The sequence below is a fragment of the Mustelus asterias genome, chromosome 3 (genome assembly GCF_964213995.1).
Source record: "Mustelus asterias chromosome 3, sMusAst1.hap1.1, whole genome shotgun sequence".
NCBI lineage: Eukaryota > Metazoa > Chordata > Chondrichthyes > Carcharhiniformes > Triakidae > Mustelus > Mustelus asterias.
The window spans coordinates 71,709,235-71,733,070 of record NC_135803.1 but is presented as its reverse complement, the minus strand read 5'-3'; the positions used below and the strand labels follow the sequence as shown (position 1 = coordinate 71,733,070).

The 23,836-nt window shown below is 44.1% G+C and overlaps 1 protein-coding gene across 1 annotated transcript in view; it reads right to left on the bottom strand.

Moving 5' to 3' along the window:
- LOC144491831 (serotransferrin-B-like) overlaps positions 1 to 23,836 on the bottom strand; it is a 105,606-nt gene that overhangs the window by 61,385 nt on the left and 20,385 nt on the right. Inside the window, exons 7-16 of the mRNA XM_078210124.1 lie at positions 22,986 to 23,158; positions 20,170 to 20,347; positions 19,715 to 19,851; positions 17,892 to 17,988; positions 16,845 to 16,889; positions 14,997 to 15,161; positions 11,896 to 12,052; positions 9,441 to 9,505; positions 6,074 to 6,258; positions 4,642 to 4,834 (exon numbers count right to left, since the gene is read on the bottom strand). Of these exons, the coding sequence (XP_078066250.1) occupies positions 4,642 to 4,834; positions 6,074 to 6,258; positions 9,441 to 9,505; positions 11,896 to 12,052; positions 14,997 to 15,161; positions 16,845 to 16,889; positions 17,892 to 17,988; positions 19,715 to 19,851; positions 20,170 to 20,347; positions 22,986 to 23,158 (1,395 nt within the window). The remainder of the gene's footprint in view (positions 1 to 4,641; positions 4,835 to 6,073; positions 6,259 to 9,440; positions 9,506 to 11,895; positions 12,053 to 14,996; positions 15,162 to 16,844; positions 16,890 to 17,891; positions 17,989 to 19,714; positions 19,852 to 20,169; positions 20,348 to 22,985; positions 23,159 to 23,836) is intronic.

The window sequence follows — 23,836 nt, the reverse complement described above, 5'->3', positions numbered from 1 at the left end:
ATTGACTGTATTGTCTTCATCAGCCTTTTTGGTTCCCTCATGAGGAAGTTCATTAAATTTAGTTGAACACAATTTGCCCTTAATAAATCCATGCTGTATTTCCTTAATTAATCTGTTCTTGTCCAAGTGACTCAATTTTTTCCCCATAATATCACACCTTAAAGCTTTCACACCACTGATGTTAAACTCTGGATAAAAGCAAATTACTGCGGAAGCTGGATTTTGAAACCAAAAGAGAAAATGCTGGAAAATCTCAGCAGGTCTGGCAGCATCTGTGTTGTAGGGAAAAATCCCTTGTACCAGTGCATTCAAAGAGGTCGAGTCGCAAGGCAAGGTTCAAAGCGTTTTTCTTTATTGGACAATTACTGGGATCCCAGGGAGAACCGCGTAGCCAGCTCCGAAACAGTGGCTTGGCCACGTTGATCTCAACTGTTACACATTTGCTCTGGATATTTATAGGAATCCAAATTCGAGCGGGAACATTTGCTCATACATTTTTACAATACCTAAAAAGTAGCCTATCTGGTCAGGAAGTTCCCTGGGAGGCTTGTCAATTTGCATCTGTATGGTGTGTGTCCGTGTTAATGGGACTGCCTGTTCTTGCCCCGGTGTTTTAATGCGTTTCCCATTATCCTCTCGATGTGTCCCCTTATCTAAATCGACCTCTGATGTTTTGTGTCTGTATTCTATGCTTGCGAGATTAGGTGTTAATGTCATTTTGTCCTGCTGTGTGTAGGGGGAATTTAATCTAATCTTTTATTCTTTTTATCCTGGTTTATTAAGTTTCTTTGCCTGCCTTGGCCATTTTATTCCCATAATATTTTATTGACAGTACAGTTATGCCATATATCCCACTGCCAGGCCTTGACTCGCAGATATCCCGATCTTCTGGCCAAGGGCCGGTTTAAAATGCAGCTTCGTGCTGTTGCTGGGCAGAATAAGGATCTTTTGTCGGCTTTGAAATTAAAGGTCTCTCAGCTGTGCAGAGGGGGATTTAAACGAATGTCCATTCGGGTGTTCCCCTCTGCATTGTGGGCACGTTATGAATGGTGCCAATCAGTCCAATAAATGAATATGTTTAATGAGGTGAATATTGATGAGATAATAAAAATATGGCTTTGGAAAATGGCCTACTTCAATCTGTAAGGAGAGAAAAGAGCTGCCAGACCTATTGAGACTGAGGTTAAATTGACTGAGCTAGTCTGGGCCAGAGAATACTCCCAACTGTCTTTTGAATGAGATATTACATAAATCACCAGGATCGGAAGAGGTGCAACTGAGGGAAGTAAGGGTGGAAATTGCAAAGGTACAGACCATAATCTTCCAGTCCTCCTTAGATACAGTCTTGCTGCTGGAAGACTGGAGAATTACGAATCTTATATCCATATTCAAAAAGGATGTAAGGAAAAAAAACAATTGCTTTTGTTTGTTTTCTTGGTGTTGGGCCTCATTTATTAACTTCAATTTTGCAAGTTACATATAGCGAGTTTTATCTTTACATTCCCTAAATTACCAATATTGTAATTACCATTACCAATGTCACCATCATTCTGAGAGATAACCAAAATTACAGAGTACTCCAGAGGAACCAATGGCCTTGGACAGGCACAATATGATTTGTGTTGTATTATGCACATTATACAATCCAAGATTCCATTTGCTTTACCTACAGCTGCTACAAGCTGCAAATATTCTCAATGATCTGTTCCCCACTGCCCCTCTTCCTCTCTGTATCTGTGGACTAACTTCATATAATTTCTAATTCCAATATTTATTCTCTTTCCGTAGTGCAAACACTTTGACTAGAATTAAGTACCATTTGTTATATTTCACTCCACTTTCTCCAAACTAAATGGACCCCTCTGCACCTTTTTTAAAAAATTAATCCATTTGATGTCATCCTTGATTCAGATGGGCAATGTCCACCTGGTAGAACTCTGCACACAGCGGCCTAACCAGTTATAGGCTATTCTGAGGGTGTGTGGTAAATTGGTTTGATAATTCTGTGGCTCCAGGTGATGGGTGCAAATTCCTTTCTTGTCTGTACAGAAATTGTCCTGTCTACAGCTAGACCCTACATCCTGTCCCACTCCTGATCAGAAAATTGCAGCCTGGCTCCGATGAACAAGCTGCCAGATTCCTCTCCCCAGGACGGTCTAACATGTCTTTGTCTAAGAACTACACTGATCCTTTGCTGGGTTACTTCTTAAAAGGGGGAAGGGTTTAGGTTCTTTTAACAATTGCCAACCATTGGTTCAGTTCAAACTCTTTGCCCATCACTTTTCTGAAAGTTTCAAACTGCTTCCTGCCAACTTCTCTCTTTCTATATATAACTTGGAAAAGAACAATCAGGACTTCATGACGATTTCACCAAACTCAGAAGAAAACCCTCAGCCGAATTGACCATCTATGCCCATGGAGCTTTGAGGCCACAGGGGTCAGAAAGCTAGTTGGAAAGAATTGTTTCAAAATAGCGAGACAAATAGCATTGTGGCTAAATTATTAATCAAGTCAAGATGCAGCCGCCATTACAAAAATAGTCCAGAAAGTCTGAAATAACCATACATATTTTAAGTGTTACAGAAACAAAATCAACATGCTTTTCAATAGTGGTGTGATATGCAGCTCACCAAATGTGCAGTTAATCTATTAAGTGCAGAAACCTATAACAGGAACATCATTTTAAATGGACAGACACCAGTGGAGAGAATGGAGGAATTCCAGGCCACTGCACAGAAACCCTGGTCTGTTCTTCACTGTGGAGTTCAGCATTGTTCAAAGGAACAAGCTTCCAGGAGCTCTGCAAGAGAGAGGAACAGGTGCTGAGAATATGGCTGTGAACGTCCCCTGCAGCAATACAGCTTTTACAACGCTGCAGTTTATTTTATGAAGTTCTGTGCTCTTCCGACAAATGGAACAGTTCTACTTAAGGCACCCCAGCGCTAACTCCCAAGACAAGTACACCATAAGTTGGATACAGGATAAACCCATGACCTTATCTCGCTGCCCCATCGAGAACTGCCAATAGTACCGCGTGCTTTAAATGCAATAATATTCCTTCTGCACCCTTTCAACACAATTCAGCCACAGACATAGAGGAACACTCCCAATACAGCAGTGCTTTTAACATTTCCCACACCAGACAAACTATGCTCTCTCGGAGAAAGATTGTCATTTTGTACTGCACTGGGTTATCAATCAAAAAGAGGTTGAGTCTACGAGCTTGCATAGAATCCTCACAGCCAGGGATGCATCTCATCAATATAGGCTGAATGTGAAAGATTTCAGCAGTGGAAGGTCAGTGTCTAATACATTCGATGACCCCATTCCCTCCTCATTCTCTGCCTTTCCCTTTCATGGATGCAGGGTAAACTGGTAACATTCATTGCAGATATTTGAGAAGAATTGTTTTCAAGCATTCTTGAGCCCTGTGGATCAGTAGTTGTTTTCCGACTAATGCTTTTGGAGTAATCTGATCAACATTATGGTTAGCACCTTGGTCCAAAGCAGCACAGTGCTGAGAGCCTGGCAGAGCCAAGGATACGCGGTTACTGCTTGGATTTCAATGTTGAGAGGCAGCCCCACCTAATCTCAACTAGACCGAGAGCTAAAATGTGTTTCAGGAGACCAGAGAAAACTACCACAACTGCATGTATGGGAAAGTTTACAATTGTTTATAGTACCAACAGTTCTGGAGCAGTAATTCAGATCCAGACGCCAAACTGTCCAGTAGTTTCATCAAGATGAACAGGGAACTTGTACACTTTTACAGTGCACGGTATCCCAGCAGAAGACAAGATGCCTCACTGCTTTTCCATTCCTATGGCTGTCACATGACTGGACAGTCTCATGCTTTCAGATCTCAGTTTAGATCCATCAAGGTATAAAAGACTGCATTCAGTGAAGCTACACAGATCCTGGGAATGAGACATGGATACTAGTAAGTGGACTCCATACTGTGGTAACTTGAGTCCACAAATAAGGTAGTCGAATGCATTGTTAAAAGAATGATATTCAATAAATAAATAAATAATGAAGTTTAACAAAACAGTAGTAAACAAAAGAAAACAGGAGCACTAGAACAGGTCTGGACTTGCAGACTGAAGCACCTCAAAACCTGCCATATTCAGAAGGAAGAAAGACTTATAAGAACACTCTGTAACACACACCTTCAACACTCATTGATGTATAATAGGCCACTGAGAATTATACATTGAATGACACACATCACCCACAAACTCTATCATTGTAGAATTTCTTATTTGGATAGTGGGCTTGGCATTCACAATGGCCATGACTGGTCTCGTCATTCCCTCTGTACCAATTAGACTCAAAAGCCAGAACATTATCTCCGTTCACGCGGCGGGATTTTCCCATCCTGCTGCAGTGAAAGGAAATTTGGCTAAGCACCAAATTCTCCAACCTTGCTGCAGTGGAGTAGACGTCTGGTAAGATCACGCCCCCAGAATGTTGAGAAGACACCTGCCCCCAACAGCCCAGCAAGCATTATTATTGCTTCTCCCAGAGTACAGGGACTTGACCTGAACCCAGGCACCCCTTGCTTTACACACCCACTAAAAACCCAACAATCGTTAGGTAAGAAGCCACATTTATTGAAGTCTTTAATTCACTAATATTTACCAAGAGGTTCACAGGATTGGAGTCCCTCCATGATATGGATGTAACTGTCACCCAGGTAGCTTTTGTAATCACTGACAGGGACTTCAATGAGGCACTGAGTGGAGTCCTTAAAAAGGAGGTCTTTCCCCGAAAACAGCACTGAGTTGAACATTGCGAACTTGCTTTCCTCTGATCCACCACGACTATGTCTCAGCTGGAATTTGAAGCAAAACTTGTTACTGGAGATGACAGCAAATTTGGTCTGAAAGTGAATTATATTAGGAACCTGTAAATAGGAAACAACTATTCAGCTCCTCGAGCCTGCTCTACCTTTCAACTGTCATTGCTGACCTGCAGTCAAATGTTTGTAAATTCATTTATGGACTGTGGACGTCGTTGGCTGGCCAGCATTTATTGCCCATATTGTCCATTGTTAATTACCCATGAGAAGGTGGCGGTGAGCTGCCTTCTTGAACTGCTGCTGTCTTGAGGTGTAGGCACACTCACAGTGCTTTTACGGAGGGAGTTCCAGGATTTTGACCCAGTGATAATGAAGAAACAGTGATATATTTCTAAGTCAGGATGGTGTGTGAATTAGAGGGGAACATCCAACCCCATTTATGTGCCTTTACTCCATATTCTTTGACACCTTAATGCAACAAAAATCTATCAATCTCACATTTGAAGCCCCAATTGTTCTAAAATGTATGGCCTTCTGGAAGACAGAGTTCCAAATTGTCACTTCTTATGAAAATGGCTTCACATTTGACTGACTTATTTATCACAAGGATGTGTTGGAATGCTGACATTTCCCATTGTCTAACACATATTAATACTAATATCTAGAGAATCCTCCCACTATACATTCCCCAACATGCAGGTGTTTTGTGTTTTAGTTTTGCTGCAGATGTGTCTGTCTTCACAAAGGTCTCCTTTGTGAGGCTGAAGGCTGGGAATGTTATTGAGCTGATGTAAACCTTGACTGAATTTATAACAGGAGGAAATCTAATGTATTTCAATGCTTGCTTCCTTGTGGGGGCAAGTGGAATTGAAATGCTGAAATTATCGTACAATTTCCAAATTTGGGCAGAGTTCCGAATACGATGGCGAATGACCTATCACCCTGTTGTCATGGAAATGTTTTTTCTGAGCCTAGCCACTGGATAACTGGAGGAGGCCCTGGAGTCAGCTGGCAGGTCCACTCCAATGAGAAATTTGGGCATGTTGACTTGCTTTTTGGCTAGAACTAGGCAGAGTGTGCACCTTGCATACCCTGACCAGTGTCAACCAGAAGCCCAACCAAGAAGATCCTGAAACTAAGTTGCTCTTTCCATTGAGCTGTGAATAGTCATTTGGGGGATTGATTTCTGGCGGTTTCTACTTGCTGCAATTCACCAATGAAGCTTGTAATGGACCACCTGCATTTCCAAAAGCTGAACAGTAAAATACTTACCAGCTCATTTTTCAGCAGTTTGAGAACTTTTGCCTTATTGTCTGGACGCGCCATAACAGCGTGTGATGGGACATCAGCCAGGTGGCAGCTCATGAACTGGTCGACTGGGACTGTGCTGCCATTTTTGCACAAAAGGTAATAATCAGAAGCGATCAGATCCCGATTCCAGTCAGCCTTTCCATTACCTGAGAGAGAAAGTCATTTCAATAATCATCCTCTTATACCATTTGACTGAATTTTCCAGTCAGGCCTTAGTGAGCTATTTTGAAAATACATACATGCTATATTTACTACATTCCCTTTATACAATTGATCACTTCTTCCAGTAAAAGTCATTAAACCTGTTAAACACAACCTGTCTTTAATAAATCCATGTTGGAAGTCCTATGCCGAAAATGAGTCCATGGGCCCAATTTTGCCATCAAGTTGTGCCTGTTTTCAGGCGCAAAAACTTGTTAAAGTCGGGTGTGAGGCAAGTAGCGTGATCTGCACCCGCCTCCGCGCCGGTTCCCCCTTTACCAAGGCCTGAAATTGGCTGCGCCTGAAACGGGTGCCACGGCCATTTAAATGCATTTGCATGCATTTAAATTGACTTAATGGGCTGCACGCCCAACTTTATCAGCATTTCCTCCTTTACCACCGCATTCGCCCATCCGGAATCAGCGCGAAACAGACATGCTCCATATAAATCCAATTCGTGCACTCCATCGATAAGGGTTAGTGAGGAGGTAAGTGCCGAGCGTCCGATGACTCTCTGCTTGAGATCGGTGGGGCAGGGGGAAAAGTGGGACCGATGGCTCTCTGCTTGAGATCGGTGGGGCAGGGGAAGGTGGGTCCAATGGCTCTCTGCTTGAGATCAGTGGGGGGTGGGGGGGGGGGCGCAGGATGGTCCGCTGCCATCCTGCCTATGATCAGTGGAGGTGAAAGAGGGTCCGCTTCACTCTGCCTGTGATCAGTGGGAGGGAAAGGGTGGGGGCCCGCTGCCACTCTGCCTGTGATCAGTGGAGCGGGGGGGGGGAATGGGGGTCTAATGTCACTCTGCCTGAGATTGATGGGGGGAAGGGGGGAGGGGCTTGTGATTGGTCCGGGTGGTGGGGGTGTCAAGGATAAGGGGGTCAGTAATGTTGTGGGGGTGGGGCAATGTCTGTGGAAGCCAGGGGGAGGCATTATCTGGCCCGGGAGCAATGTGGCAGGGAAGTGACATTCTATCATTTTTTTCTGCACATGCGCAGTTGGAGGCGCCGATCGGAGCTGCAGGGTTTCGGGCGCATTAAGCCACATCCGCAGGCTTCTGCAGCACGATTCGGAATTGCTGATATTTTTGCAGGCAGTGTATGGGGGCACCTCAGAATGGATCTAAAAGTCAGATCTGAAACACTCCCAGTTTCAAGTCCGCCCAGCACTTAGGATCAAAATGCTAAAATAGGGCCCCATGTCTCCTAATTAGCCCATTCAGTTCAAAATGCTGACTAAATTTACTTTAAATTACAGGAAGTGGCTTTCCCTTCACTGACTGGGTGATGATCAGGTAGAGTGGATCCCTGCCCATTTGTACAATGCACTCAACTTTCATCCCATTCAAATGACCCAGGTGGTGAAGGTACACTAACTTTATCTCTAACTTCTTTCGCCCATCTCAGGTACTGTAATAGATCGAAGGCAACTCAATGTGGCTTTAAACAATAAAAGACTTTATTTTCTAAAGAAGAATAATATATATACAAGGTCAGACTAGACTACATTGTGACTGCTCTGCTCAACTCCCTTGCTCCAACTGCGAGTCCCTCCTCAACCCATGTTACACGCTCTCCCATTGATTGGCTCAGCTTCCTGCCTGGATGATCCATAGGATCCTCATCAGTCATGTGGCCCTCGGGAAATGTCCCCCTTAAAGGGTCATGCTACTACAGGTATGTGTACCCCACCTTGAGTTCTGTTCATTATTTCAGAACTAATTCCATCTTTTTCAGTAAACTACCAATGATTATTTGATATCCTCCTTCAGTGGACCTGCATTCTAACAATCATTAACAATTGTAAAAATATTTAATATCTTGCTTGTGCTTTTAGCCTCCATAATTTGCTCCCTCATTCATTCAGGGAACGGAGTCATATCCTCTCTAACTGGTCTGTGACCAGTGGTGTTCCGCAGGGCTCTGTACTGGGACCTCTGCTATTTGTGATATATATAAATGATTTGGAAGAAGGTGTAACTGGTGTAATCAGCAAGTTTGTGGATGACACGAAGATGGCTGGAATTGCGGATAGCGAAGAGCATTGTCGGGCAATACAGCAGGATATAGATAGGCTGGAAAATTGGGCGGAGAGGTGGCAGATGGAATTTAATCCGGATAAATGCGAAGTGATGCATTTTGGAAGAAATAATGTAGGGAGGAGTTATACAATAAATGGCAGAGTCATCAGGAGTATAGAAACACAGAGGGACCTAGGTGTGCAAGTCCACAAATCCTTGAAGGTGGCAACACAGGTGGAGAAGGTGGTGAAGAAGGCATATGGTATGCTTGCCTTTATAGGACGGGGTATAGAGTATAAAAGCTGGAGTCTGATGATGCAGCTGTATAGAACGCTGGTTAGGCCACATTTGGAGTACTGCGTCCAGTTCTGGTCGCCGCACTACCAGAAGGACGTGGAGGCATTGGAGAGAGTGCAGAGAAGGTTTACCAGGATGTTGCCTGGTATGGAGGGTCTTAGCTATGAGGAGAGATTGGGTAGACTGGGGTTGTTCTCCTTGGAAAGACGGAGAATGAGGGGAGATCTAATAGAGGTATACAAGATTATGAAGGGTATAGATAGGGTGAACGGTGGGAAGCTTTTTCCCAGGTCGGAGGTGACGATCACGAGGGGTCACGGGCTCAAGCTGAGAGGGGAGAAGTATAACTCAGACATCAGAGGGACGTTTTTTACACAGAGGGTGGTGGGGGCCTGGAATGCGCTGCCAAGTAGGGTGGTGGAGGCAGGCACGCTGACATCGTTTAAGACTTACCTGGATAGTCACATGAGCAGCCTGGGAATGGAGGGATACAAACGATTGGTCTAGTTGGACCAAGGAGCGGCACAGGCTTGGAGGGCCGAAGGGCCTGTTTCCTGTGCTGTACTGTTCTTTGTTCTTTGTTCTTTGCTTTTTAAATGCTTGTAAATACTATCTGCTAGCCTTTGCTTGTATTTCCTTTTCGCCCTCTCTTTCTCTTTCCACCTCCAAACTAAAACTGGTTTATTACACTCAGCTCAGGGACTGCCACTCCAGCTGAAATCAGTTACGACAACACAAGTCAGGAGTGGAAGTTGGAATCTCTGGCGTATGTGCTTCAGGGTGGATCAATTCAAAGTCACCGAGAAGATCACGTACCATTAGTGTTCTCAGGCACAGTGGTGTGTTTAACAAACGCAACGTCACCCACTTCCACCAGGCACCTGAAAGAGATTTAGGAAAGTTCAATCAGAAATATAAAATAACTGCAGTCACTGTTTCCATTCTTCTTCGGGAGAAGCTGGCTCTTGCTCGGATATTCCACCTGGATGGTCTTTGTTAAAACGTGCATATCGACAGTTAGGGCAATTTTATCTTTGGCATTTTTAGCTCAAGGAATAGAATATAAAGGTAAGGAAGTATTGTTGCAACTATACAAGGCATTGGTAAGGCCGCACCTGGAGTATTGTGCACAATTTTGATCCCCTTATTTGAGGAAATGTGTAGTGATATTGGAGCAGTTCAGAGGAGGTTCACTAGATTGATTCCAGAGATGAGGGGTTTGTCGTATGAAGAGAGATTGAACAGTTTAGACCTATACTCTCTGGAATTTAGAAGAATGAGGGGAGATCAAATTGAGGTATACAAGATGATGTAGGGTGTGGATAAAGTAGACGTGGAGCGGATGCTTCTTCTTGTGGGGCATTCTAGGATGAGAGGTCATAGTCTTAGGATAAGGGGTAGCAAATTTAAAACAGAGTTGAGGAGAAACTATTTCTCCCAAAGGGTTGTGATCTGTGAAATTCGCTACCCGAAAGTGCGGTGGATGCTGGGACAGTGAGTAAATTTAAGGAGGAGTGATATAGATTTTTAATTGGTATTGAGTTGAAAGGTTATGGGGAGAAGGCAGGAAAATGGGGATGAGGAGCATATCAGCCATTATCGAATGGCGGAGTGAACCCGATGGGCCGAATGGCCTAATTCTGCTCCTATATCTTATGAATTTATCTCAACTCACCAGGTGGGAAAGTGGAATGTTGATTTTACATCCACCCAGTGTTATTTGTTGGCTTCAATGGAGAACAATATTGTTTGAGATGGAAAACCAACATTGTACCCAATCCCGTCAAGATTCCCACTTGGAAAATTAGGTTAAGTGTTAGCAGGACTGGATTTTCTCTGAGTGTTAGCAGGACTGGATTTTCACCCAAACTGGTTCCTGTCCATAATCCTAACCACACTTTCCAGCAGCAGTTACTATCTGTCGATCAGGAGACTGCGATTTGTACTGATCCCTTTCACCCAGCCATCTACAGCTGCATGCTCAACTGCAAGTGTTGTTGCCTCTGCCATATTCTGTTTTCATTTCCAGTATTGTGTGGTGGATCATTCCTAAACAATACTTATCTTTTCTTACCCATGCTCTTGAGTCAGATGTTGTGGATTCAAGTGCCACTCCAGAGGTTTGAACACAAAATCCAGGCTGACTCTTCAGCACACTACCAAGAGAGTGCTGCACTGTTGGAGGCGTTGTCTTTCAGAGAAGACATTAAACCAAGGGCCCATCTGCCCATGCGGTAAAATGGTCATAGGTGATCCAAGCAAAGAATTGTAGAAATTTGGGAACTCTCTTCTGAAAACAGCAAGTAATGTTAGATAATTGATAATTGGGAGCAAGAGATTTTTGTTAGCTAAAGTTTACTAGAGGGACTGCTATATGAGGAAAAGTTAAACTGATCCCTTTCACCCAGCTGTAGATGGCTGGGTGAAAGGGATCAGTACAAATCACAGTCTCCTGATCGACAGATAGTAACTGCTGCTGGGTTGGGTCTGTACTCCTTGAAGTTCAGAAGAATGAAAGGTTACATGATTGAAAAATCTATGATACTTAGATAGGCAGACAAGATAAATGTTGGGAGGATGTTTCCACTCATGGGAGAATGTAAGACCAGAGGGCATAGTCACAGAATAAAGGGGTGCTCCTTTAATCAGTAGGGGAATTCAGGGTTATGGAGGTAACACAAGAAAGTGGACTTAATGAGTGTTAGATCAGCCATGAATTTATTAAATGGCGGAGCAAGCTAGGAGGGCTGAATGGCCAAATCCTGTTCCCATTTCTTATGGTCTTATTACGGGAAACAAAAACAATTACTGTAGGTGTTGGAAAAATGAAACAGAAAATGCTGGAAATACTCAGCAAGTCAGGCAGCAGCTATGGAGAAAGAAACAGAGTTAACATTTCAGGCTGTGGGTTTTGTGTTGGATAAAGGAAATGGGTGAAGCCAGGTACATGGAGTTAAATCACATCAGCCGCAATCTGACCGAATGGAAGAAAAGGCTCAAGGGGCTAAATGTTCTCCTCCTGGTCTTATTTTGCAATGTTCCTATCCCATTCTATTATTTTGGAGGAAAGCAGAGGGTTTGCCCAAGTATCCCTGTCAAGATTTATCCCCCAACAAACATCACTGAAACTGATAATCTGGTCAGTATTTCAGTGTTATTTGTGGGAGTTTGCTGTGCTCAAATTGGCTGCCATGACTCAGACATTGCCACACTTCAAAAATACTTCATTAGCCACAAAAGATTTGAAAGGTGCTCAAGGCATTTTTTTTACCTGAAGGCTCCGCTGTAACCGTAGTACCTCTCATTGCTGTTGGCCGCACACTTGTCTGTTGGTGACATTGCACCTTGACTACCGATACACAGAGAGCACAGTTTGGGGTGCAGGTCTGCATTCGCTCCAGGGGCACAGCTCTCACTGAAGTATGTTGCTTAATTCAAACAGAGAAGAGATATTAATTTACTTGTTAGGTTCTGACTGGACTGTGGTACTTGAGGGAGTTTGTAACATTGCAGATGGCTGTGTGATAGCACATAATCTTGACCAGTCTGAGTGCAACATTAGCCCATGCCAATGACTGCCACCATGAATCACTCAGATTATTGGGGAAAAATATCTTTAGTGTTCATGTTGGTTCTAAGGAAGACTTTCCAGTAATCTGGTCCCCAGGCCATTTAACCCATTCTGCTTAGCACCTGTTCCTGACCAGAAACCTCTCCCAGCCTCTCTCCAGCACCATTCTGAGTCCTCCCACACTCTTCTCCCGTTCTAGGGATCTGTCCCACTTCCCACAGTTTCCAGCTCCCTTCTTCCTCATCCAGCCCACTCTCTCGATGTTTCTGTCGGACAGTGGGTGCATTTTGAATGCCTGAACTGGTTGAATTAAGTTTGTGTTAGGTACTTATGTTGCCCCAGCTGTATTCAAGACTAAAACAGAGAGGCAGAAGCAGTGTAACTTGAGAAATCAAGTCCCAGCACTAAGTGAGCAAATGAACCTTGTTAAGCCTCATGTTCTTATTGTGTCTCCATTGGAATTCAATTCAACAATTCATACTTGTCCAATTCTTCTACTTTGAATCCATGAAAAATAGATTGGAGTATTAATAAAATAGTGAGTGACAAGTGCAAAGAGATTTTAGATACAAGCGCACAACTTATTTAAAACCACAAGACAAGTTCAAAAAGCGACCAAAAGGCTAATGTTTAGCTTTGTTGAAAGGTGGCTGGACTACCAATGAGAGAAAGTTGTACTTCAGTTGTACAGTGTTGTCTGTACAATACTGGAGTACTGTGTTCAATTTGAAAAACCACACCACGAGATTGATATGTTACTCTGACGGAGAAACAATAGAGGTCCACCAAAATGATACTCAGAATTAGAGGATAAGTTATCATGCAACTATTAAGTTGCATGATCTAGGCTTGCGTTTCCTTGAGTATAGATTGAGAGGTGATCTAACTGAGGTTTTAAAATGATTAAAAGATTTGATAGAATTGAGTGAGGAATGATCTGATTAAGACAGTTCAAATGTTGAAGGAATTTGAGATGTGGAGCACAGGCAAGACATTGAATTGTGTTACAGGTGTGATGCAAGTGTACAAATGATGAGTATATATATCGTTTTTTTTATGTTTTAGAAGAATGTGTTAAAGTTCAACATTTTTCGACAGGTAGTCAGTATGTCTGGAAGGAAAACAGCTCAGATGCCACGAGAGCAGAATATTTACTCATTTTGACTTTGCAAGTGGTTTTGTTAAGTGGAGTTAGTGGACTTTTGTTCACTTGAGGTCCCATGGGATTTCAGATTAGAGGGATTGCCAGCATCATGTGATGTTGTGGTTTATGGGCAATGCTGGATTGGTAGAGAAAAAAGAAACAGGCTTTTTGTAGAAAGAAGTTGGAGTTTGGCTGTTCTGGTTGAAGTTAGAAGAGTTCTGTAGGTTTGTGAAAGCTTTATATCTCTCTGAAAACTCCAAGGCTATATACCCTCAATATAGCAAGTATATTTGTGATTGCTAACTATATTTAATGTGGGTTTTTAGTCTCTGAGAAAAATGTTGCTTATTTGCAACTGAAATAGTGATAAGTTAGAAATGAGAGTTATTTCTTTCATGTTTAATGTTTGTTCAACTGTTAAGAGTTAAGCTACTTCATTTTGTTAGGGTTATACTTAAACTGTGTTATGAATACAGCTTGTTTTGATAAAGGAATCCTAATTTGTCAATGGAATTACTCCTGGAAAGAAGCATCCTTTCCTCACATTTATGCTAAAAATAATGTAGGGTCTAGTCTGGTTTCATAATATACCTTAGAGCTCTGGTCTGGGACTCTAACACAGGGCAATCATTACCTAATTGAATGGGAGCAGTTTCAATTTGTGCAATGGCCTAGTCTTTTTTCTAATGTTCCTATGGACACTTGGCATGCACCCTTCTCCCCCATCACAAAGATCAACATTGTTAAAGCTCTGCTCACTGTCCTTGCCTCCCCCACATTTTACACCCTTGGAATTTTCACTGCTCATGTGGTGTCCCATCCTTAGATCCCATGAGATTTCTGCTCTAGGCTCAACTGACAGTTTATCTCTTAGCTGTAGTCCCTGATGAGAAGATATTGCTCCCTCCCATCCAGACCCTCAACCCCTAGATTCTCACAGTGGTAAACAACTGTAGCGTCTTCAGACCAACCTTGTCCTCACCCAATTCTGGTCTAGATCCCCACCACTGACCAGGTCCATTTGACTTTTGCCCTACAGTGAGCCTTGGGTTTTAAATTGTACGAGATACAGATTTAGTAGATGCAGACTGTAGAAAGCATACAGGAGAGAAAAGATAACAGAAAGGCAAGCTTCCATAATGTGTGTGAAAAAGAATCAATGGGAAACATTCTTTAGCTTCATCGCCTATGATATGTAAGACTCAGGAGGGCAAGCTAGCAGGTGAATGGGAACACCACCACCCACATGTTCTGACTTTGACACAGTTACTATCCATTTATCATCACTGGGTAAAATTCCTGGAGCTCCCTCTCTAACAGCAGGAGCAAAAGACAGACACTACACATGGAGAGCGAATCATAGAAACCCTACAGTGCAGAAAGAGGCCATTCGGCCCATCGAGTCTGCACTGACCACAATCCCACCCAGGCCCTACCCCCACATATTTACCCGCTAATCCCTCTAACCTACGCATCTCAGGATTCTAAGGGGCAATTTTTAACCTGGCCAATCAACCTAACCCGCACATCTTTGGACTGTGGGAGGAAACCGGGGCACCCGGAGGAAACCCACGCAGAATGTTTTGCTTTTAACTTTAACCCAGAACAATGTAACAGGAGAAGAATTAGCTCGATTGACGTGACGAACCACACTTACAATTAAAAACCTCACAAGCTCTGATTTTGTTCAGTGCACTCAGTAGTCCCATGGGTACGTTCCAGCCAGCAGACCCTCCCACAGCTGTGTGACAGGATTTCTTCCCTCTCAGTGTTTCCCAGTTCAGCTGTGGATCCTTCACAACTGCCACCGCATAGTAAGAAGCTGCCAGAGGAATACAAATAACGTAACATTTTCATGGGGAAAAGGGGATAAGTATTCGAAGCAGGGAATTGGGAAAACAGCAGGGAATGGGTTGCTTTTAGATTGTTCTAGCACAGACACAATGTGCTAAATAGCTTCTGAGGCAGAAGGTTAGTGGGTGGGGTGCAGGGGAATGGGGGAGGCGGGGGGGAGACTCAAGCCCCACTTAAGGATTTGAACATATATTGGGCCTGATTTTAGCTCTGTGCAAGGGGGTGAGTTTTGAACAAGTTAAAAGCTTTCATAATGTTTGTTCCCACTCCCTGCAGTGTTTGGAGATCTAGATTATCTGTTTTGCAGAATCAGATTAGATCTGAACATCGATGATGCTTCAGCTTAGCACAAGGACACTCTGCGTCCCTCCACACGCCAACTGTCTCCCTGGGCAGAATTTACCAATTTATTTTCTAAGTGTTGTCTGGGGCGGGAGAAGCAGAGAGCAGCCTGCCGGCTGCCTTGCAGGCTTTTCCCACCATATTTTTGAACACTTTGAAAAGAAAATGGAAGAGGTGGGTCCCACGACAGCCCCAATTAAATAAAACTAAAAACACAAACACCCCATGGAACTACCCCCACTGCCAAGAGAACCCCCCCCCCCCTTCACCATGGGTACAAGGGCAGTACCGAGGTACTGCCTGGACATGACCTCTTTCCCCCAGGGGGTTTGCACCCTCGACAGGGTCTGTTCACCAGTTCCTTGTTTATCAAAACCTGTTGTAAGCCCTGCCGATGTAATGTCACGCCAACACGGGGAGGTGGGGAGGAATTCCCCACACGGTGAATGATGCAGTGGGGAGTCACGTTAAATGTATGTTAATGTATTTAAATGAGTTTCCCGTCATTAGATGGCAGGAACCCTGTTACATCATTGGCGGGTGGGGGGTATAATTGAGTGGGGTATTTCTGCTGGCATGAAAGCCTTTTTGGGACAACCCCTCAATTCTCTGCCCCCCTCCACCATTCCCACCTGCCAAAACAGGAGCAGAAAATCTCACCCCGACTCAGACATAGAACAATTTACGTAATTTCAATTTCTGTCTGATACAACACCTGGGGGACTAGCTTAGGGGTATAATAAAAAGGGCAGCATGGACAAGTTGGGCCAAAGGGCCTGTTTCCATGCTGTAAACCTCTATGGCTCTATAACACCATATTGTGTTTTTAATTCCTTGGCCATCAGAGATCTAGCAAGGCTATTGCTAACACTGAGGGGTTTGGCTGAAGAACATTGAACCATGATTCTGCCATTTGATTTTAGTATCTCTCCAACAAGACTTGTACTCTGTCTCATTTTGTCCCCAAATCCCAGATGAAGCTTGAGGTTGACCTGCATCTTAAGCCACCTCCGCCCTTTTTGCTTGATCCAGGCTCACCTTTGGGAGATATAACACTCTGCATTTAGTGTGAGCCTTCCTTAGTGTGTGAAGACATTCCACTCAAATGTATTTCCAGCATTGAAACAAGGTTGCATTATCTTAAAGGACCACATTGGCAGGTAACAGTACGACGCTGTTTCAAATGTGCACAGCTCACTGGCGGCTAGAAGCACGACAATGTTTCCAGTGGAGTGGAGTGGAGCTCATCAATAGTGACTATACCGAGTCTGTGAGATTTGTCTGAGAAAGTAAAGGTTTTAACACTTACGTGTCTTGTTGTTTACTGCTGTAGGTTTGCATGGTTCAAGATCAGCTGTGGGAAGAAAGGTTAAAAAAGTCATTTTAATCATTGATTAGAGGTTTAAACCCTCCTATAGTGATTATGGTGTCTGTCACTTTAAGCCCCACAGCAGAACAGGGTCACCAGGCCAGAAGGACCAATGGGAACTGAGAGCGAGTGATCACACCAGAGGGTGGAGTCCTCTCTTGGGCAGAGTCATTGAGCAGCCATATAGAAGCATGTAAGAACTGGAGCTCTGCCCTACGGCAACCATAGGCTGCAATCCCCTGTACCTGATTTCTCTTCAATAAATATCTAACATTCTTAATGAAGCCTAAACTGTCTTGATGTTGCCTGAGGGGTGCCACACGAATACACCTCCATACACTAGGAGGCGGGAAAAGAACTTCAATGCATGGGTTTGCCAAGATGTGCTGCAGCCAGGTAATCCAATGCAATCCAGGAAAATCCCCCTGAGGTGTTGCCTCTGATCATTACGCTTCTAGAACAAATCAATTTTGGATAAACCCATTGAGTTTTCACATGTATTGTGGCTTTATAAAATATGGGAGTTCCTGAAGTCCATTAAAACGGGCTGCCCAAGCTATTTCTTAGAAGGCTATAGGACACTTCAATAAATACCACGCGACCCCAGGCTTTGCAGAATATTCAGGAATTCTACAGGGAAAAAAAGGTAACAAAGCAAACCTTTCAGCCTGAAGTTGGATGCAAAGAGTGCACACAGAGGACAAGGAATGCTGTGGGAGGTCAAAGCCCCTCAGGGCTTGACGCAGCATTCTAGGATATTAAGAGAGTGCTGTGTCACTGGGCATAATCCTGCCACCTCAAGAAGACAGACTGAAATTCAACACAGGTACATGTGACCGATTACTCTTTATGAAATGCAATGGGTTCCCATGGGAACCGAATTTTAGTTAGGTCAACTGAGCTCGGGTCCCAGAGCCTGTCACACAGGAACCCTTTCCACATGTTGTTTTCAATCCCAAATAGAAGCAAATTGGAACAGATACTTACTTTTGTTATAATACTCTGCCATGACTGGGACAAGGCCACACTTTCCCCCAACATAGACCTCTCCTCCATCAAGACTTGCTGCATCAGCATCTCCAAACTGCAACCAAAAGATTTAATTACTCTTTCTCTCACTGTCTCTCTCTCTAATATCCTTCCCATTCTCTGTAGCATAAACCCTGGTCTTCTCTCCACACTTGAAGTTAATGATTCAGAGTGCAGAGTCAGGAAATATTCCAGCCCTTCCCCCAACCCCACCGCTGCTACGGACGCAGCCAGGGATCATGACTTTCTTGAATTACCAAGAGGTCTCTTGATTTCCCCTAGCAGTTCATCATTGTCAGCCACTGAGGATATTCTGAAATGTTTGTAAAGTAGAGGCTGCTAGCATCCAACCATTCTTGTGTAACAATACAGAAGAGAAATGAACAAGTCCAGGGCAGGGATCCTCTGGGGAACTTTAGTTATAACATTAATGGATTTAATTGTCAGTCTCACCATGAGTGAGGAGACTAGGATGTGAGGCTGTTTAAGAAGGTGAGTGTTGGAAGAGTGAGGAAACAGTTAATGAATTTGGACTGGGAATGATTCTTAGAAGAACAAAGCTGAAGGAGTGGTGCACTTTGAGATGCACAACAAAGGCATTACAAAGTAAATGTATCCTCTATGTATGCTCACTTGATTCTTGGAATGGAGATGACGCTGCCAAGACTACATTTATTATTCACCCTAGTTATCCTCAAGAAGTGGGCCTTCTCCTTGAACCATTTAAAGTCCTGATGGTAACAGTGTTAGACAATGAATTCCAGAACATTGACTCAATGATGATGAAAGAACGACGATGTGTGTCGAAATCAGAATGGTGTGTGACTTTGCAGCAATGGTGTCACCGTGACATCACTGCTTTGCTTCAAAGTTGCAGAAGCATTGGTGAGGGAAGTGTTGTCAAAGTAAGTTTCTGCAACATATCTGTGCGTTGTACATACTGCAGCTCCAGTGTGCCTGTGGCAGAACGGGCTGGATAGTGAGTTCAGGGATATGAGGGTCCATCAAATAAACTGCTTCCTCTGAATGGCTGTGAACTTTTTGAGCCACTCCAAAGATGTGCGGGTTAGGTTAATTTATCATGATAAATTGCCCCTTAGTGTCAGGGGGATTAGCAGGGTAAATGCGTGGGGTTACAGCGATAGGGCCTGGATGGAATTGTTGTTGGTGCAGGCTTGATGGGTGGAACGGCCTTTTTCTACACTAAAGGGATTCTATGTTGCAGCAACACCCACTCAGGCAAGTAGTGAGTATTCCATCATACCCTTACCTGAGTTGTAGATGGAGGCAAGTCGTTGGGCAGCCAGGAGGTTAGTCAACTGTTGCAGAGGACCCAGCCTCTACCCTGTTCTCGTGGCCATGGCACCCTGGTTTCTACTGAATGCTGACAGTCATGGACTCAAAACATTAACTCTGCAGATGCTACCTGACATGTTTTCTAATTTTATTACCACATGCAACATTTTGCTTTCTGGGACGGAGATGATGGAACTGTGCTAATGCAATTTTACTCTGACCGAAATTCTTCAACCGCGCCCGCGCCTGGGATTCTCCAGTCCCGCTCCTGTGAATGGAGATATGACAGAGCTCCAAATTCTTCATTCTCGCTGGCAGTGATAGCAGGGCATACGAGACCGGAGAATTCCGGCCTCTGTGTCTAACCTGAGCTGGGCTCAATCCCAGGGTCTAAAGGATAGAAGAATGGTCCACTTGTTAATTCTACAAACGCAGCATTCAGGTAGTCCCCTAAGAAAGTGGTGTCGAACACTGCGGTTACTTACCATAATTTTTTTGATGCAATCCTCAGCATTGAGGCCCATCACACAATTTACTGCCCCCCAGCTGTTGCACTTCTGTTGTTCAAGTTGACCAATGGTGCACCAGCGTATCTTGCAAGGATTCAAGGCACTCCTGTTCCCTGCAAGACAAACATTTTGAATGAGTTGTTATCTTTCTTTGCTCAATTATAATCTATAGACTAGAGCAGCATTTCAATCGGTGAGTCCCTGTGGAAACAATCTGATTGAACCACATAAATGGATAAGTGCAGAGTTCCAGCCTCTACCATCATTATTCATAGCTCCAGACTACAACAAGCATCCCAAGTGTGGGCTCCACCTCCACATTGTAGAACCTTCCCCTGATCCCTAGTCATATAGAGGATGCCAGCGGGCACACCCTAGCACTTGTACCAGGGGATCACTCAAGGGCAAGATGTTGATTAATAAATGCCTACCACTTTCCAGAGTCCTTATGGCGTTTGAATATTCACTGCCGAGATACAGAAGGGAATCCATCCCGCTGGGGAGCTGAATGAGGTTCTGTGTTGAATCTTTGAACATCAAGTCCTTTCGTCCATATTTTGAGGAGTCGAAGATTTTGAAAGATGCCTGACTCAATGGCCCAAATAATTCCTGGAAAACATATTTACAGATTCAGTGGTGCTTATGTGACACAAGCATTTAGATCTTAGCAGGAATACTTCATCCTGCTATTTTTCAATGCTATAATATTGCATCAGCATTTTGAGGCATCTGAAGCTGTGTTTTGTCTCTTCTGCAAGCTCGGCCCAATACTAAAAACCAAACATTCTCCTGGTTGACAACAAAGGTCACCACCCCATCAGCAAAAGACAAGAACATTAAAGCAGAAAATCTGAAACAAGGAGACAGAAAAACTGGAAATAAACATCAAGAAAATAGATGGATTCAGAACCTGAGGTGTGGACCCTTCATCACTGAAACTTGCATCTGCTTTTTGAAGACTGTATTCTTAGGTCTGAAGCTGATCTTCATTAATAGTCGCAAAATGCGACCCGGCCTCTAAATACTCTGTCACTGCCATAATAATGGAAGTGAGATGGTTGAGGCAGTTACGTTAGCCACATTTAAGACTTATCTTGATAGGCATATGAACAAATGGGGAATAGAGGGATATAAGCGGTTGGTCTAGATAGGACAACATGATCGGCACAGGCTTGGTGGGCCGAAGGGCCTGTTCCTCTGCTGTACTGTTTTTTGTTCTTTGTTCTAATAAATTGCATTTATATAGGGCATTTAACTTGTCCTACTCACATCAGTCCCTACCTTTGTTAACCTTCATGGGCTGGCATCTCTCAACTCATTGATTACAAAATCCCTATCCTCTTTTACAAGTTGCCTGTTGGCCCTGCTGGTGGAAAATCCCACTTGGCTTTTTACCAATGTTCCTCACTCTTTGTCCTCCCTTGTCCTCTCTTCCCTGTAAATATATTGACACAGCCTCGAGCTGTTTTGTTCCCACCTTCTCAAATGCTTTCCCTATAAACTCATCTGCTCTGCTCCTTTTGTGATCCTGCCTCCACCTACTTCCCCCACCCTTCTATCAACTCCTGTTGATAACACAACACCTGACACACAATTTTGGTCACCATGTTACAAGAAAAATGTATCTGCACCAGAGAACCTACAGAGAAGATTTACACCAGGAGTGAAGAACTACAAGGAAAGGCTGGATAGTTTGTAGTTTCCATCTGTGAAAAGAGAGGGTTATGGAGAGATTTAGCTTCGGTGTATAAAAATTCCAAGGGACTTAGACCAAGTGGATAATCATAGAACCCCTCCAGTACAGTTGGAGGCCATTCGGCCCTTTGAGTCTGTACTGACCACATCCCACCCAGGCCCTATTCCCCTAACCCCACATATTCACCCTGCTAATCCCCTGACACTAGGGTCAATTTAGCATAGCCAATCAACCTAACCCACACATCTTTGGACTGTGGGAGGAAACCGGAGCACCCGGAGGAAACCCACGCAGACACGGGGAGAATGTGCAAACTCCACACAGGCAGTGACCCCAGGCCAGAATCGAACCCAGGTCCCTGGTGCTGTGAGGCAGCAGTGCTAATCACTGTGCCACCGGATTAGAATGCTATAACAGAGAGGTCAATAAGCAGGGAGGTGGATTTAGTGTGATTGATGGAAGGTTTCGAAGCCAAGGAGGAATTCTTTTCACCCAGAGGATGGTGGGATTCACTGCCTCAAAAAGCAGTAGAGGTGGAAATGCCCAACACATGTAAAGCACACAGTCCTGATGGGCTGAATGGTTCACTTAGAAATAGTAGGGCGGATTTTCAGCCACCAATTGCTGTGGACGAGAATGGCAACGCTGGCGGAAAACAAGACCAGGGGAACGAGAATCTCAGCGGCAGCATCTCAGTTTTCTGATTTTCCCCGTCCTCCGCTGCTGATGTGAAGAGGTTCCTGCCCACAAAGGCGGGAACTTCATTTAAATTCATTTCAATAAATTAACATATATTTAAAGGGCTTCCCCACCATATGTTCCCCCAAGTAAAAGAAAACTCCCCCCGTTAACCAACCTGACGTCATGTGCACAGAGCGCAGGGTTTGGCCCATTGGGAGGAATTTTACACTGCCCCACTGGCAGGTTTGAAGGGGACGGGGAGGGGAGGGCGGTGCCCATAAAATGCAGTATGTGAGCTTCCCGTCACTAACCCTTCTGTCTCCGACCCCCTCCCATTTTACAGGGAGCACAGCACACCCACCCTCGAGCTACTGAGGCCCTTAAGGCAGCTCTCTGAGGCAAAACTTCCTCCCCACATGGGGGCAGAGGTCCTATCCTGAGCCAATTAACAGCCGCTAAATTTTAAATAGCTGCAGGGAGTGTTTTGGCAGGAATGTGTTCCCCACAGACTCTTCAGTTGGCATGGCGGGAGACCCTACCATCCAAATAATCCTGCCCGTGGAAAACCTATGGCACAGAAAGAGGCCATTCAGCCTGCTGTGCCTGTGCTGGCCAAGAAGTAGAAAGCAAATGGGATTTGCATAAATTAATTTGCTAGTTAAGTCTGGCACCGAAACAATGGGTTGAAATTGTTACAAGTCTGTGATCTTTACCAAAGGATTCTTGGACGGTCAGCTACACAATTCCAGGAGTATGGGTTATTCTTTCTTTTCAGTGTTAGCTGCACTTAATCTGAACTAAAACAGGCGCTGACACAGAGGGCAAGTTAAAGACTCCAGGTTGTAGATGCTATTCATCATTCAGTCATACCTGAGCTCGTGAGAGGAATCTCCAAATCGCCTCATTCTTCTCATCTTCCACATTCCCTCTTCTCACCACCACCGCATGAGCTGGCACTTTTGCCCAGAAACATTCCTTGTAATCTTCAATTGGCTTTCTAGTTCCATCGAGACACAGGAGCTCATAGTTTTGTCTCTCAGCAACTGTAAATAAGAATACAAGGATAAGTGAACAGGCAGGTTCATGCACTGCCACCAACCCCTCATCCCAGTCCTTGCACAGACAAGACAAACTATACAACAAAGTTTCATTAATATAGTGACCCAAAACTCTGACACAGTCATTGACACAACACCGTGACAGTTACTGGTACAACGCACTGAAACAGTCACTGACACAATACCTTGACACAGTCACAGACACAACACAGTGACACAGTCACTGATGCAACACACTGAAACAGTCACAGACACAGCACCTTGACATAGTCACTGATGCAACATACTGACACAATCATTGACCCAACACAGTCATAGATACAACAGACTGACATAGTCACTACACAAGACACTGATAGAACACACTGACACAGCCAGAGACACAGCTCACTGACAGACACTGACATAACACACTTACACAACACTCTGACACAGTCACTGACACAACACACTGACACAACACACTGACACAACACACTGACACAGTCACAGACACAACACACTGACACAACACATTGACGAAGGAGCAGCAAGCTCCGAAAGCTTATGGTATTTGCTACCAAATAAACCTGTTGGACTTTAACCTGGTGTTGTGAGACTTCTTACTGTGCTTACCCCAGTCCAACGCCGGCATCTCCACATCATGACAACACACTGACACAG